Source organism: Haliaeetus albicilla, chromosome 20, assembly GCF_947461875.1.
Source record: "Haliaeetus albicilla chromosome 20, bHalAlb1.1, whole genome shotgun sequence".
NCBI lineage: Eukaryota > Metazoa > Chordata > Aves > Accipitriformes > Accipitridae > Haliaeetus > Haliaeetus albicilla.
In genome coordinates this window covers 27,126,188-27,139,091 of record NC_091502.1, presented here as the reverse complement: position 1 = coordinate 27,139,091, position 12,904 = coordinate 27,126,188, and the positions used below count along the sequence as shown (strand labels likewise).

The 12,904-nt window shown below is 51.3% G+C and overlaps 1 protein-coding gene across 1 annotated transcript; it reads right to left on the bottom strand.

Moving 5' to 3' along the window:
• Positions 1-2,571: 2,571 nt before the first annotated feature.
• WDR73 (WD repeat domain 73) lies at positions 2,572-8,402 on the bottom strand. The gene is made up of 8 exons (XM_069808701.1): positions 8,249-8,402; positions 8,099-8,166; positions 7,685-7,773; positions 6,888-6,976; positions 5,907-5,974; positions 4,961-5,125; positions 3,564-3,938; positions 2,572-2,974 (listed from the first exon to the last, which is right to left on the bottom strand). Exons 1-8 carry the CDS (start codon positions 8,344-8,346, stop codon positions 2,736-2,738), a joined length of 1,191 nt encoding a protein of 396 aa, XP_069664802.1. The 5' UTR covers positions 8,347-8,402; the 3' UTR covers positions 2,572-2,735.
• Positions 8,403-12,904: the final 4,502 nt, after the last annotated feature.

Genomic DNA, 12,904 nt, shown 5'->3' with positions numbered 1-12,904 from the left:
CCATGTCCAACGCAGCTGCGAGCTGCCCCTTGCTACACTGATGCTGTGGGGAAGGAGAGACCATCCTTAAGTCGGTCCATCTTGGGGGCATCAACATTTGTGCTGGGGGCAGGAGCCATCCCAACCTTCCCCACCAAGGGCAAATCTGGTTCCAGTAAAGCCACGGTCCCTACAGTCACACAACCGGACTCTCTGATCAAACATTCAGGCTTTGCCTGAAGGTCCACGTGATGCATTTCTGGGAGAAATGCCCTTACCGCCCAGTGCGAGTTCTCCAGCGTCATGTTTAAAGGGAGATCCCTCCTCTGTGCCTAATCCCTTTCTATGGCAGCTGCAAGTACTTAATATTTTGGACATCTTGAGTCCCCTGTCAAATCTGGTTCAAGCTGGACAAGCAGGCTTAAGTTATTTTGGGAAAGAAATAAAAAAAAAGGGGGAAGTTTAGATGAGTACAAACTGTGCTATTGCTTAAGCCCCATTTCTCTGGAAAGCTAAGCAAGTTTGCTTCCACTACCTGCATCACCATGACGTGGGATGGGGTCAGGCTTGGCCCTGCTGCTTCTGCTTGCCAGCTCCTCCACCACGTCCCTGCAAAGGAGACGGCGAGGAAGGCGAAGCCTTGGTTGCTGGGAAGACTGCAGTGGTCACCTCTCCTCCTCAGACCCCACCTCCTCCAGGGCCAGACTCTCACCCTGGTGGGTGTTTCCATCTAAAAAACACGTGTTGTGGAGGAGCCGAGAGGAGCTGGAGCAGTGGAGCTGCTCACCTGAGTTTGCCAAATCTCCCGCTCCCAGGGGTGCTTGGAAAAGATCCCGTAAGCACCAGGATCCTGCTTGGGGAATCCTCCATGCCTGTGTACCCATCAGCCACACGCTGCCCTTCCTGGGACCGTACCTAGTGCCAGCCTTGGGCCAGAAAAGCCACATCCTAAAAGAAAAGCCATGTCCTAAACTCAAACCCAGTGGTCTCAGTGCAGGGGAAGGGCACACTGTGCTCTCCCACAGCAGGCAGGAATACAATCAATAGCAGAGGTAGAGAGACTGGAAAGCCAGGAGCCCTCCTAGGTACCCCTCTCCAGGGCAGAAATCCTCCCAGGCCCCTGGCCAGAACCCATTCACACCAGTTTGACATTGGCGCAGGTGTACTGGTTTTGCTGGGGACCCTCCAGGGGTGGAAAGGAGGACCAGGCATTCCCTCCTGGGCTCAAACAGGCTTTTTTCTTTGCTGGTACAGCAACTGCTGCTGCTGGCAGTGACACAGACCTATGGCTTTGGTAGGTGACGAAGCATCAAACCCCCCAGCCTTGGGGCAGGACGTGCTCCCCCCATTTCACAGGCTGCATGTAGGCAGGGATGGTTTTGGGTGTGGAATGGAAGAGCCCACATGGCTTGTGCTGGGAGGTGAGCAGCATGGAGCTTCCCCACATTATCATTATGGTGTAGATGGGAGCAGGTTTCAGCCTTAGCACCCGCAGGCAAAGCGCTGTTGCCATGACCCAGAGCAGTTCAGCACACTGCCTTCCCAGCGCCAAGGCTTCCCCAGCCACTTCAAGCACCGTCCTCGCAAAATACAACCTTCACCCTGACTTGCCCAGCATCCTGCCTGCCCTCAACCTCCCCCCCACCTCAGCTTACACCCAGAAAAGCGGGGAGCTCTTCACACCCCTCCTCTGAGGAAAGCAGAGCGGCAGTTCCTGACCCCAGAAATAACCGTGAAAAGGCACTTAGAAGCGCAAGGGGACAGCAAACGCTGGGTGCTGGGACACAGAACAGAAGGCAAACAGCATGGCAGGCCCTGTGCAAGCATTTGCACTGCAAGATCCAGGCTGGCTGCTCCAGTCCAAGCAACCCCCAGCACCAGAGCAAGCTGGGGTCCCCCACATTGTGGGCGAGCACCCCCTGCCCACATTCCTGCCCTGCCCTGGCTCTTGACTCCCTCCCCAGCTCCTCGATGAAACATGCTGTTTTTCATGTTCAGGATAGGGAGCAGTCCCCCCCCCCCACCAAATAACACCTTGGTAACAGTGTAGGCGTTGGCAAGAGTCATTGCCTGGCTTCCTCAGGCCCAGGAAATCATATTAGCTCAATCAAATTTAAACTTTCAGGTGGTGGGAAAAGAGCCAAAAGATACCAAGGCCTTTTCTTAGACTGGGTGCTCTTCAGTTACACAGGGGGAGGGCAAAGCTTGTAGGAGGTTGGGGCTCAAAAGTTTGTTCCTGTTCCTTTTTGCAGGCTGCAAGCAGGCTGCACTTGCACTGTGGCTTCCTGAGCGGAGGCCACTGCTCGTGACACACACACGTGATGAAATGCCAACACCCTGTGGGGTGTGCAGCCTTCCCCCCAGTGCTGCAGGCCTGGAAAGCGGCGGGTTAAGTATGCCACAGATTAGCCCATTTCCTCAAACTGTACTCATGGTTTTTTGTCTGTTTGCTTCTAAAAAGTATGGTGCAGACATGACATGGGTCTACAATAAAATGACAGCAGGATGTTCTCTGCTGGCGGACGCAACCAGAACTACAGGCTACTACACAGTCACAGCTATCATTTGAAGGCTGGTACACAGGAGAACAAGTAACACCATCAAAATTTTTTACTATATTAAAATAGCACTCTTTACAGTTGGCTCTGTTCACTACAACTGTCTCAAAACAGTATCTGCATGCAAACAGATACTTCACAGCCTACGCAAACTAGAACATAGACAGGAAACATACCACATCTCACCGAAAGTATGATCTACCCACACTTCCCACAAGACTGAACCCAGTCCCAAACATGCAGGGAACCGTCGCTTGCTGCTGACAATAAAGTTCTTGGTTTCTGCGGATGCCACGTGTGCACTGTGACCAGGGGAGGGCCTCCACTGCTGTCCGATCCGCCGAACGAGTGGCCTCTGTGAACAAAGATCGGCTCTGCTTCCCTGCCAGAGCTGTCCCAGCTCTGCGTGTCATACACGTGCACGGTCCCATCAAAACCTTCAATAAAAGGGAATCAGAGAGACCGCAGAAGTAAATTGCTTTGCTCTAGTCCTATCGGCCTCATGCTCACCTCCCTGCAGGGCTGCTGAGACAGAAACGAGGACAAAGGCCCAGACTGACAATCTGCAACAGCAGAGCATCCAAGCCTCCGAGGAGCTTGTCTCAAGCTAACAGCTGCTGGGGAGAACATGGGCCAGATCCAAAAAGCTTGCAGATCCACTAGCCTGAATTTGCAAAGCTCTGGCCAAGAGGCAGCCTTGCTGCCCAGCTGGTCTTATCAGCACAGTATCCTTGCAGCCAGGCTGTCACTGGCACTATCAGGGCAGCGTTTGCTAAGAGCGTGGGGACTTTGTTCTGCCAGGAGGGAAGCGAGAGTCCCCCAGAACCCATCCAGGCCCCTTCTGTAGTTTTTGGAGTGAGGCAGTTGCAGAGGACGATTAGCTCATATCTCTGCTGACTTCAGGAGGAGCTCTGAACCACCCCCGCCACCCAGGGTGTTTAAAGTAAGGTGGGGTGAACTGGGCCTTGGTAGAAATACAGACCAAAAAAGCATCGAGAAAAGGAGATCTCTGCCCAAAGCACATACCTGAAATGGCAAGGCAGCCTTCCAGAGCAGGAGCCCAGGAGACGCACAGGAACTCTGCACCTGAGCTGGGAGAGGGAACTCTGCACTTTGCTGAGGCCAAGGACTCTGAGGTTTTTCTTAGGTCTGTTAGGGTGAGGTGGCCTCCGCTCGAGAGGCAAGCTACGGGCTGGGAGCTTGAGTCAGAGCCTTGAGGTCCGCGCCCGACTCCCATGCACCACTGCTCGCCACACGGCGCCGAGGGGACGGACACAGCCTCCAAGGGACTCTGCAGCTGCCGAACATCAGCCAGGCACAGCTGCCCCTTGGCACAGCAGAGGAGCAACGTGTTGCCATCCAGGAATGCCAGGCCGCTGAGCTCCTCGCTGTTACTGGAGGCTAGAAAAGAAAGGCAGATCTCATACACCATGAGGAGGATTCACATGATTTTTCTACTGCAATCTTGCCTGAGAAAGCAGATTTCCAGCCTTGTCCCTGGAAGTGGCTTTCAAGCAATGCTACTTAGTTCTTCAAGAAAGCCAGCAGCAGAGACTGACAGCTCGCTCGAGAACTGTCGCTGCACAGGATCCACGTGGAGCAGGCACAGTCTGTACCCCTCAAAAGGTGATGTTAGCACCCAGGCAGAGGAGACAGGCAGGCCCATGACTAACCCTAGCTCTGTTCGAGTTCCCATGGGGGACGTGACACAGACCAGGGCTCTGACAGTAGATGCCTCCAGTACTACCTACCCTTCAGCAGCGGGAGCCACATGAATCCCTGTGGCATGGGGACATGGCAGAGCAGTGACAAACACACTTTCCTTTTGCTCAGCTCACTGTTACAGCCACTGGACACATACACACACATCTTCCTCACCAGGGGATGAGGTGTGTGAGGCCCGAGTCTTACTTTGTAAATGAAGGCAGATGGTCTCCAGGACCCCCAACAAACCACACCTGGATTAACCACCTTGAGGTAAGGCAGGGCTGGCATGATCCCTCCTCCCATGCGCATGGACAGATCAGAGTAACACAGAGCTTGCTCAGAAGCTGATGCTGATTTCAACGACCCCAAGCGACATGACTCTGGGGCCAGCACCTCCCTCGTTTGGGATGACATATGCAGCAGCATTCTGCTAACCCAGTTCTTTTCACTGACACCATCTATGGTGCTCTCGTAGTGCACAGATGTGGGGCAGAAGCCTGAGAAATCACTGTCACAGGAGTAGTGAGAAGCTGGAGATGGACCAGAGCATTGTAACCCTTTTCCTCAAGACAATGTACTTTCTGCAAATATCTTTCTACCCTGTGGCACAAGTCTGGAAGTACCCACCCAGTGAAACGTTTGCCACTTGAGCAATTACCCTTGCTTTACACAAACCCTAACTTTCCCAAATCAGACATTAGACTCGGTTTGAATACCTGCCATGTAGACATTTTTCCTTGATTCAACCTCTGTAATTTGGACGCTGTTGAGTCTTGAGCCATGAAGGACCCACGGGGCTCTGGCCGAAACGGTTGCAATTTTAGCCCAAGGTTGCCCAGTGCCATTTACTGTAGCTATGGCACCTACAGGTTTAATAACATCTATTTGAAAGAGATGTTAGCAGCTGTAAAACACATCAGGAGTCAAGTAATCCACGAGATCAAGCTGTTTCACAAAGATGCCTCCCAAAGCTAAAAGTGACCTACTGAACCAATAGAAATCCAATTATGACTAAGCCCCCTCTCCAGAATAAAACCACTCTTTCCAACACATCCAGCAAGGACTGACAAGAAGCCATTTAAAATCTAGCAAAATGCATGGAAAGTTGTGAATCAAGATGTTTACTTTCAATGAAGAAGAATAAGAAAACTTCTAATGCATTTTGCACTTCCTTTCTGGTGGTTTGGTTTCAATGTATTTCACAAGAGTAGACAAAGCAACGGCAATCCTTTTCTAGAAGCAGGCAGACATAGGCTTGGAGAACCGAGGTGGTTCATGTTATATCCTGAAAGGTGATGTATGGAGCTCTTTATTTCTAACCCTTGGGAGTCATTATGCTAACTATATGATCAGGGTTTTCGTTTGTATGACTAAGAGCTCACAAATAAGTGGAAAGCCGCTGTGACAGGCCTAAACCTACTAATTCCCTCACAAGGTTTGTGCTGCCAAGTCCACATCTTTCCAAGCCACCAGAATTGGGGTAGACGCTTGTCTCACACCTTTTTCCAGCCCCTGCCACACAAGGACAGTCACTCAAGACTTCACTCAATGGGACTGGCACTCCTCTCCTCGTTTCACGCCCAGGAAGAAGGGGAAGCTAGAGATGCTTGATGCAAAGACTACATTGAGAAACTACTCCAGCTCAGAAACATGTTCCCTTACCTGAGTCCTCTGCTGACACCTGCCAGACCTGGAGGGAGCTGTCTGGTGGGCCACTTGTCACCAGCAAGCTGAGGAGACAAAAAGAACCCCTCAAAACTCTCCAGGAGCAGAGAACAGCCTTTTTTTTCCCCAGCCTGGGACAAACTGGTCTGCTGCTCCTCCTGCGCTCAGGAGCTCTGGCCTCTACTTGGAGCAGAGAAGGGGCCATAAGGACCATAATCCCAGAACTCCTGATGCCAGGGTGGTCTATGCAGTCCAGGCAAACACAGTCCCAGGCAACGGCATTTAATTAGCACATTTTCCAAAAGCACTAGACTAAGAATGGCACAAAAAGCCCCAAAGTAGCAACAGGGGCTTGCGTAGGAGGAGAGGGCTGAACGAGTGAAATGAATCAGCCAGAGGCAAGCGCGTTTGCTTGGCCTACAATCCACAGCAGGAAAAAACCTTCCGAACCTGCATATGCAGGGACTTACAGAGCAGCGGCAGCAGCCACTAGTATCCTGCTCTGCCTGCTGAGCACCTCCACGCAGTGCCAAATGCAGAAGGAAGGGATGGAGGAGGCAGAGCAAGGAAGCTACGCAGGCCCCTGTTGCTCAGAAGTCGGGTAGGGAGGGATCCCTGGTGAGCCAGCATCAATGTCAGCAGCCCCTGCAGCTCACTTCTGGAAGAAGCTGAGGATTCCACCTATCCAGCAGCAGTTTTAGTTTCCCTGCCAGCTGCCCCACTGCAGCTTTCAGTACAGCAGCAGCAGGGTGCACTCCGTTTTGCTGAGCGCCCCGATAGATGGCTCCTCTCCAAACACTAAGACAGGGTTCTGGGAGGACCACTGGCCAGCAACTCCCCACCCAGACTCACGCTGATCTCAGAGCTGGCAGGATTGACCAGCTGAGTTGGGACGTAGGCAAGGATAAGGAGTTTTCTCTCAGTGGACAAGCCCCTTCTCCATCTCCAACACACCCTGGAAGGACCTCGTGGCCATACCTGGTATCCGGCACATATTTCAGGCTGTACACCGGGCGGTTTGAAAATCCACCACATTCCACCTTGAAATCTCTCTCTGGACACAGGCCCTAGAAATCAGAGGCAAACTCATCTCTTCACACTCAATGGTGCAGAACTTGGTGCGGTCAGTTACCGTGAAAAAAACCAGAGACACAAGACACACTCTCGCTTGGTAAAGCTCTTGCCTGTCCAGTAATGCCTATTTCAACAGGAGCTATAGGACTGAAGGATCCCAAAATAGTTAAGAGGAAAAAAAAAAAGCTGGAGAAAGCTCCCGCCAAGAGCTCTGCCTGGGTTCATTGCCATCCATGCACGTCTGGCTCAGGAGCTTTCTGTTTACCCAGTGACCAAACACTACCTTCTACTTTAGTGCAGAGGTCACCCACCCAAGGGCCAACCTCACTGTTCAGCAGTGTGGTCCCCCAGACTTGGGCACCTCAGCAAGTCCCTTCTTCATTTGCCTTGGTGTCCTCATCTGTCATATTTCCCCATGAAACACTTTCATTCACACATCTAGAGATGAAGTGTTCATGGTACAAGCTGCCCACAGAGCTGCAGGATTGCATGACTGGCACGCCAACCTGTGCTACCTCAACTGGACAGCAGCTGGGTGACTTTTGCGCTTTACCTTTCAACCAAAGCTGCTCAAAACCTGGCCAAGCCCTTGTCAAAGCAACAGAGACCAGGTAACAGCTTCTGAAGCCCAGCCTGGTCCCTGAAGACACTGTGCCAAAGAAGACAGAGAGTTCTGGTGCCACTTTGGCTGCAACACCCACCTGGGTCTCCTTCACCTGCAGCGTTGGCGGTGGGAGAAGCTGCAGGATCTCGTTCCCACCAGACTGTCCGTACCCGGCTACACAGACACCTTGGGGGTGGGCACGAAGAACCAGGGACATGGTGAGGGATGCCCCCTCCCCCCCCCCCCCCCCCAAGCCTAGACCCCTGAATTATGGTACAAACCATCCTCAACCCTGGACCCAGAGCTGAACCCCGGTCCAGCCCCAGCCACTCAGCCCCACTTCTGGCGTCCTGGCCCTGCGCCTCGGCCTCCCCTGTGGGGCCCGACCCCACGGCCTCCCTCCTCGCTCCTCCACGGCCCCGCGGCCATTTTCCCTACCCCAGCACCCCCCAGCCCGTCCCATCCCCTCGGTCCCCTCTCCTCCCCTCAGCCACCCCCCCCCCCCACTCACGGTTCCCCCGGGCCCATTCGATAAGGCGGGTGGGCGCCTGGAGCTCGAAGGCGTGCAGGTCCTCGTACCTGCGGGGAGAAGGACGGAGGGGAGGTTGGCGGGGCCGGGGGACCCGGGCCGGGACCGGGACCGGGGCTGGGGCTCCCTCACAGGCGCAGGGACTGCAGCAGCCACTCTTCCTCTTCCTCTTCCTCTTCTTCTTCTTCTTCTTCTTCCTCCTCTTCCTCCCTAGCGCCCATCGCCTCCATGGCAACGCCCGCCCGGCGCGCCTCTGACGTCACGCGGCGGCGCACAGCGGTGACGTTGCCGAGCGTCGTCGGGTGGAGGCGGAGGGGGCGGAAAATGGCTGATAAGCGGTCGCGGCCGGTTAAAACCGGTGGCGCCGGCGGCTGTGAGGGAAAGGGCGGGATGCGGCCGCCGCCCTGAGGGGAAAAAGGTAGCGGGGTGTGTGGAGCAGCGTCATTCCCGTGGGGAGCGGGGCTCGCAGTGTTCCACCTGGGGAGGCGTGTGTGGAAGGTTGGGTCACGTTGAGGCGTCGTCTTTAATCGGATTTGATGATAATAATTGATTTTGACGCTCGGAACGCTGGGGTGTAGGTGGCGGTGCAGGCTCACGTGCAGGTTTGTAAGCGTAATGGGGGTGGTGATGCAGCGCAGGGCTGTGCGTCTTCTCAAATAGAAATACCCGCGCGCAGTTGTGGTGATAAATTCAGAGGTTTCCCCAGTCTCTGTAAAAGCCAGCCTAACTTCTGCCCTTTATGCCGGTGCCTCTGTATAACGTGGTTACATGATGGTTCCCAGCTAACGCTTCCTTATGTAGGTTTTGCTGTTTTATTTTTAACAGCTAAATGCGTATCATTCTCAGGTACTTTATTGTTTTCCTGACAAGTGCTGCGTATCATCGCATTGACTCCAGTTCCCCCTGCCAAGAGGATGCTGCTCAAACCGAGGTTGCAGGTCTGAGCCCACATTTGCAGAAGGCGATCGCTCTACGTTCCTCTCCGTTTCTCTCGAGCGTAGGCTCAGAGCAGGTGCTGAGGGATCGGTGCAGCTAACTCGCTTCTGGCTGTGGTTCACTGCCAGTAACAGTGACGCTTCAGGATCAGTGGCGATAATTGGGAGTTTATTACGGATTGTTGTGCTTTTTCTGTCTTCTGGCTGGATTTTAGCTGGCACGCACAGTGTTGCGAGGCAAGCTGTGTGTGTTTTCTGTAACACTGCAAGGTGGCAGCCTACAGCTTCTGAGGTGGCTCTGGAGTAATCAGGAAAATGACTTGTTTTTACAGAAATACATCTGAACGTGAATCTTTTAGTCTGTGCAGTATCTCCTATGTTATTTGATATTCTGTATTGTTTATTTTTCTCTCACTTTTCAGCGTGCAGTCCTGCAGAAGTTGTCAGGAATAGAGGTGCTTCGGGTGGTTTCGTAGTGTAGTTTCCTGGGCTCCTGCAGTGCTTGGAGAGGGGGTAGGACATTCTGGGTGACATGATGGGTTCAGACTTAGGCTGTGCTGTCTGAGCTCTGTGCTCGGGGCTAATTCAGGGCTCTCAGTACAGAAGTGAGCGAGAAAGAAGCAAGGGCAAAAGCAGGTACAGAGGCAGAAGTGCTGTGAAAACCAGGGTGGAAAGCCAGACCCCTTCCTTCAGCCACGAGGCTGTGTGCTGCTCTGGAAGCAGTAACTGGAGCTGGTTGATGTGAGAAGCACTTCTCACCTGTGGTTACTTTCCTGACATTCTCCACTTTGTCACTTCAGGATATGTTGGTATTAGAACTGTTCAGAGAAAGGATGGCAAGAATTCTCATGTACAGAGGGAGAGGTATTTCACTCACGTTATTTTTTGTAAAATAGCTCAACATTCTGAAATTTACTAAAACCCTTGTCTTAGCAATTCTTTCTACATACTATGATTCAAAAAGAAAAGTGTCGAGTAAATGTCTTGTGAAGAATCTGAAACAAACTGACTGCAGGATGGGTTTTTTTAATGCAAACAGTATGATTGTTTTAATACTTTTGATTGTTAGAAGCCTGTGAGGGATGTTGGAGTGAGCCGGGAACCTCCCCTGGTGCAACTTGAGGCTGTTTCCTCTTGTCCTATCACTTGTTACTTGGGAGAAGAGACCGACCCCCATGTCACTATAGCATCCTTTCAGGCAGTTGTAGAGAGTCATAAGGTCTCTCCTCAGCCTCCACTTCTCCAGGTTAAACAACCCCAGTTCCCTCAGCTGCTCCTAAGTAAAGCCATGACAGTACCAGCTGCATATGAGAATACAGCGGTGTGGCACTCTGTGAGCTCAGAGCTATGTCAGCCTTTTGTCACCTCCTGTTACCTCTTTTCTCATCTGTGTGCATTGATTGCAGGACGCGAGCTTAGCCTGAGGCAGACAAGTGGCCAAGTCAGCTCGAGGTGCTCCTCCAGCAAGGTGTGAGAACAGAGAGAAGGAGAAATAGCCAAGGAAGGGCTGGGAGCCAGACATTCAGCTGTGAGCCGTGGGGCAACCTTGCTCTCGTACTGCCCTACATTGCTTATAATCCATAAAGGAACAGGTTGTGTCTCTCCTGAACTCCAGCGTCTGGTTTAGGGGTGGTAATAAGTGTTTGGAAATTATCTCCTGGTGGCCACTGTCTGAGGAGAAGGAGCATGAGGCAGAACAGTGCGGGGAGTGACTGAACATTGTGGAGTCCATGTGGGGAAAGCAGAGAGCCTGAAAACAGTTTTCTCTGCACATTCTTGCCTTTTATTTTATCTTCTCTTTATCTTTTGAGTGTACTAAGTGGGTAGGTGGGGGGGAAAGGAGTAAAAGCCCTCCAGTACTACACACAGTGCAGGGTGTTTCTGAAGTACCAAGGTCTGAATGAAGATAACAACTGAAATGACCATTTAAGTTGTAACAAAATAAAGATTTTAAGGCTTTTTCAAAATCTCTCTGGAAAAGAAATATTTTAATCTCAAAATTTTGAAGAGGAAAGAATAAAATTGGTAACATTTGTTACAGAATTGGAATAACAGGAACAGGCTAAGCTGTTTTGTTATGCCTTGGTGTGTGGCTTTGCCATATATATATTACAAAAATACAAAAACCCATTTGTTTGATGTAGGGTGGTTTTTTGTTGTTTTTTTTTTTTTCCAGGTTCTGTGCATGCAGAAAGCCTGGCAAAGTGAAGGAGACCGAGAGTACCTACAACCTTAGTTGCTTCTCTCTGCCAGCTGGCTTTGCACTGTGTCTGGTCTTGGGCAGCCTTGGAGACATGTACACTGGGAAAGGAAACCATGAAGGAGCTAGGAATGGAAATTGTCACTGTGAGAACTGGTATACTCTTTAAGTGAAACGAAATGGTACTTGCCTACTGGATATCTGAGCAGTCTGTGGTCTGAATGTTGCACAGTAGCTACTCACAAGGATAAAAAGAGTATTTCCAGTTGCTATTTCTGTAGCTGAGCCACCCTCAGAGGCTCAGGTTTGGTTTTACTTCCTAATATCTTTGTTTTGATTTGATTTGTAGTAAAGTAAATTGATTTTGTTTCTTCCCCAAGTTGAGCCTGTCTTTTGCCCATGACTATAAGTGGTGAGTGATCCCTCCCAGTCCTTGTCTCGACCCACGAGCCTTTCTTTGTATTTTGTCCTCATCCCACCATGGCTGGGGAGGGGGGAGTGAGCGAGTGGCTGTCTGGTGCTTTGTTACCGGCTGGGCTGAAACCATGACATACGCCAAGAGTGATCACCCCTTGTACATTTGTAGTAAACTTCAAAGTGATGTAGATGAATTCTTGTACAGTTTGGTAGACCTGCCTTTCTTGCAGGCTCATTGCCCTGAAGAGCCTACCTTTTGGACCAAGCCAGAGTGTTTCACTCTGGCCAAGACAGTGCCAGTCACTGTGACATGTTGATGAAAATGAGGGAGAAGGTGGTGGACAGTGGTGTTTTCAGGACCTCCCTGCAAGCAAAATGTAATTTTGGGACTATTGTATTTCCCTTGTAGTCGTTGCTTATCTTCAGGAAGAGGTGGGAAGGCCATTTCTTCAAAACCGTGTCTTGGAGTTAGCTGTTTTGAGCCACAAGGATCTGCTGTGCTCTTTGGGGGAAGATCAGCTGATATTTAGAACAGGAATGGCTACCAAGAATTGGTCTCAGATCATTTGTGGCAAACACACTGATATAATATTTTTTCCCTTTCTTTGTTCTCACTCAGTTTTTGAAAGCAGCAGACCTTGTGGACATTCCTATGGCCACAGAGCCCATCCAGCCCTGTCCTCTGCTGTGACTCTGAAATCCAGACCCATACAAGGCAACGGCATGGCTCAGTATGTTCAGGGATGAGTATTTCAAACAGAAATGCAATTTTTTTAAATTTTATTTTATATCTGAGAAGCCAAAGAAACGATGTGTCTCCTCTTTGATCTACCAAGCAGACAGTGGGGAACTGGGAGGTGGACTTTCCATCAGCCAGTCTAAAAAAGGAGGCTGAGGAATCCTAAGAACTCTAAACCACTCATCCCACAATCCATGCGTCCTTTCAGGTAGACACTGGCTTGTAGCATTGAGCTTGCTCTGGCCACAGGCAAGGTCTGCATTCTTAGGGTTGTGTGTTGTAGTCAGTTGCTCTGGACTCACAGATCAAAACACTCAGCCTAAAAAATTCAGAATGTCAAGATACAGCCTGCCGTGTGCCTGCCTACAGAGTTTGCAAGGCCCGTAAAGTGATGACCCGGACTGCTGCAGCAGCAGACATAAAGTGCCTAGGAAGTGGAGATGGAAACCCTTGCAGGAGCAGAGTCCAGCTTCCTCCTAGAAAGCAAGATATTTGTT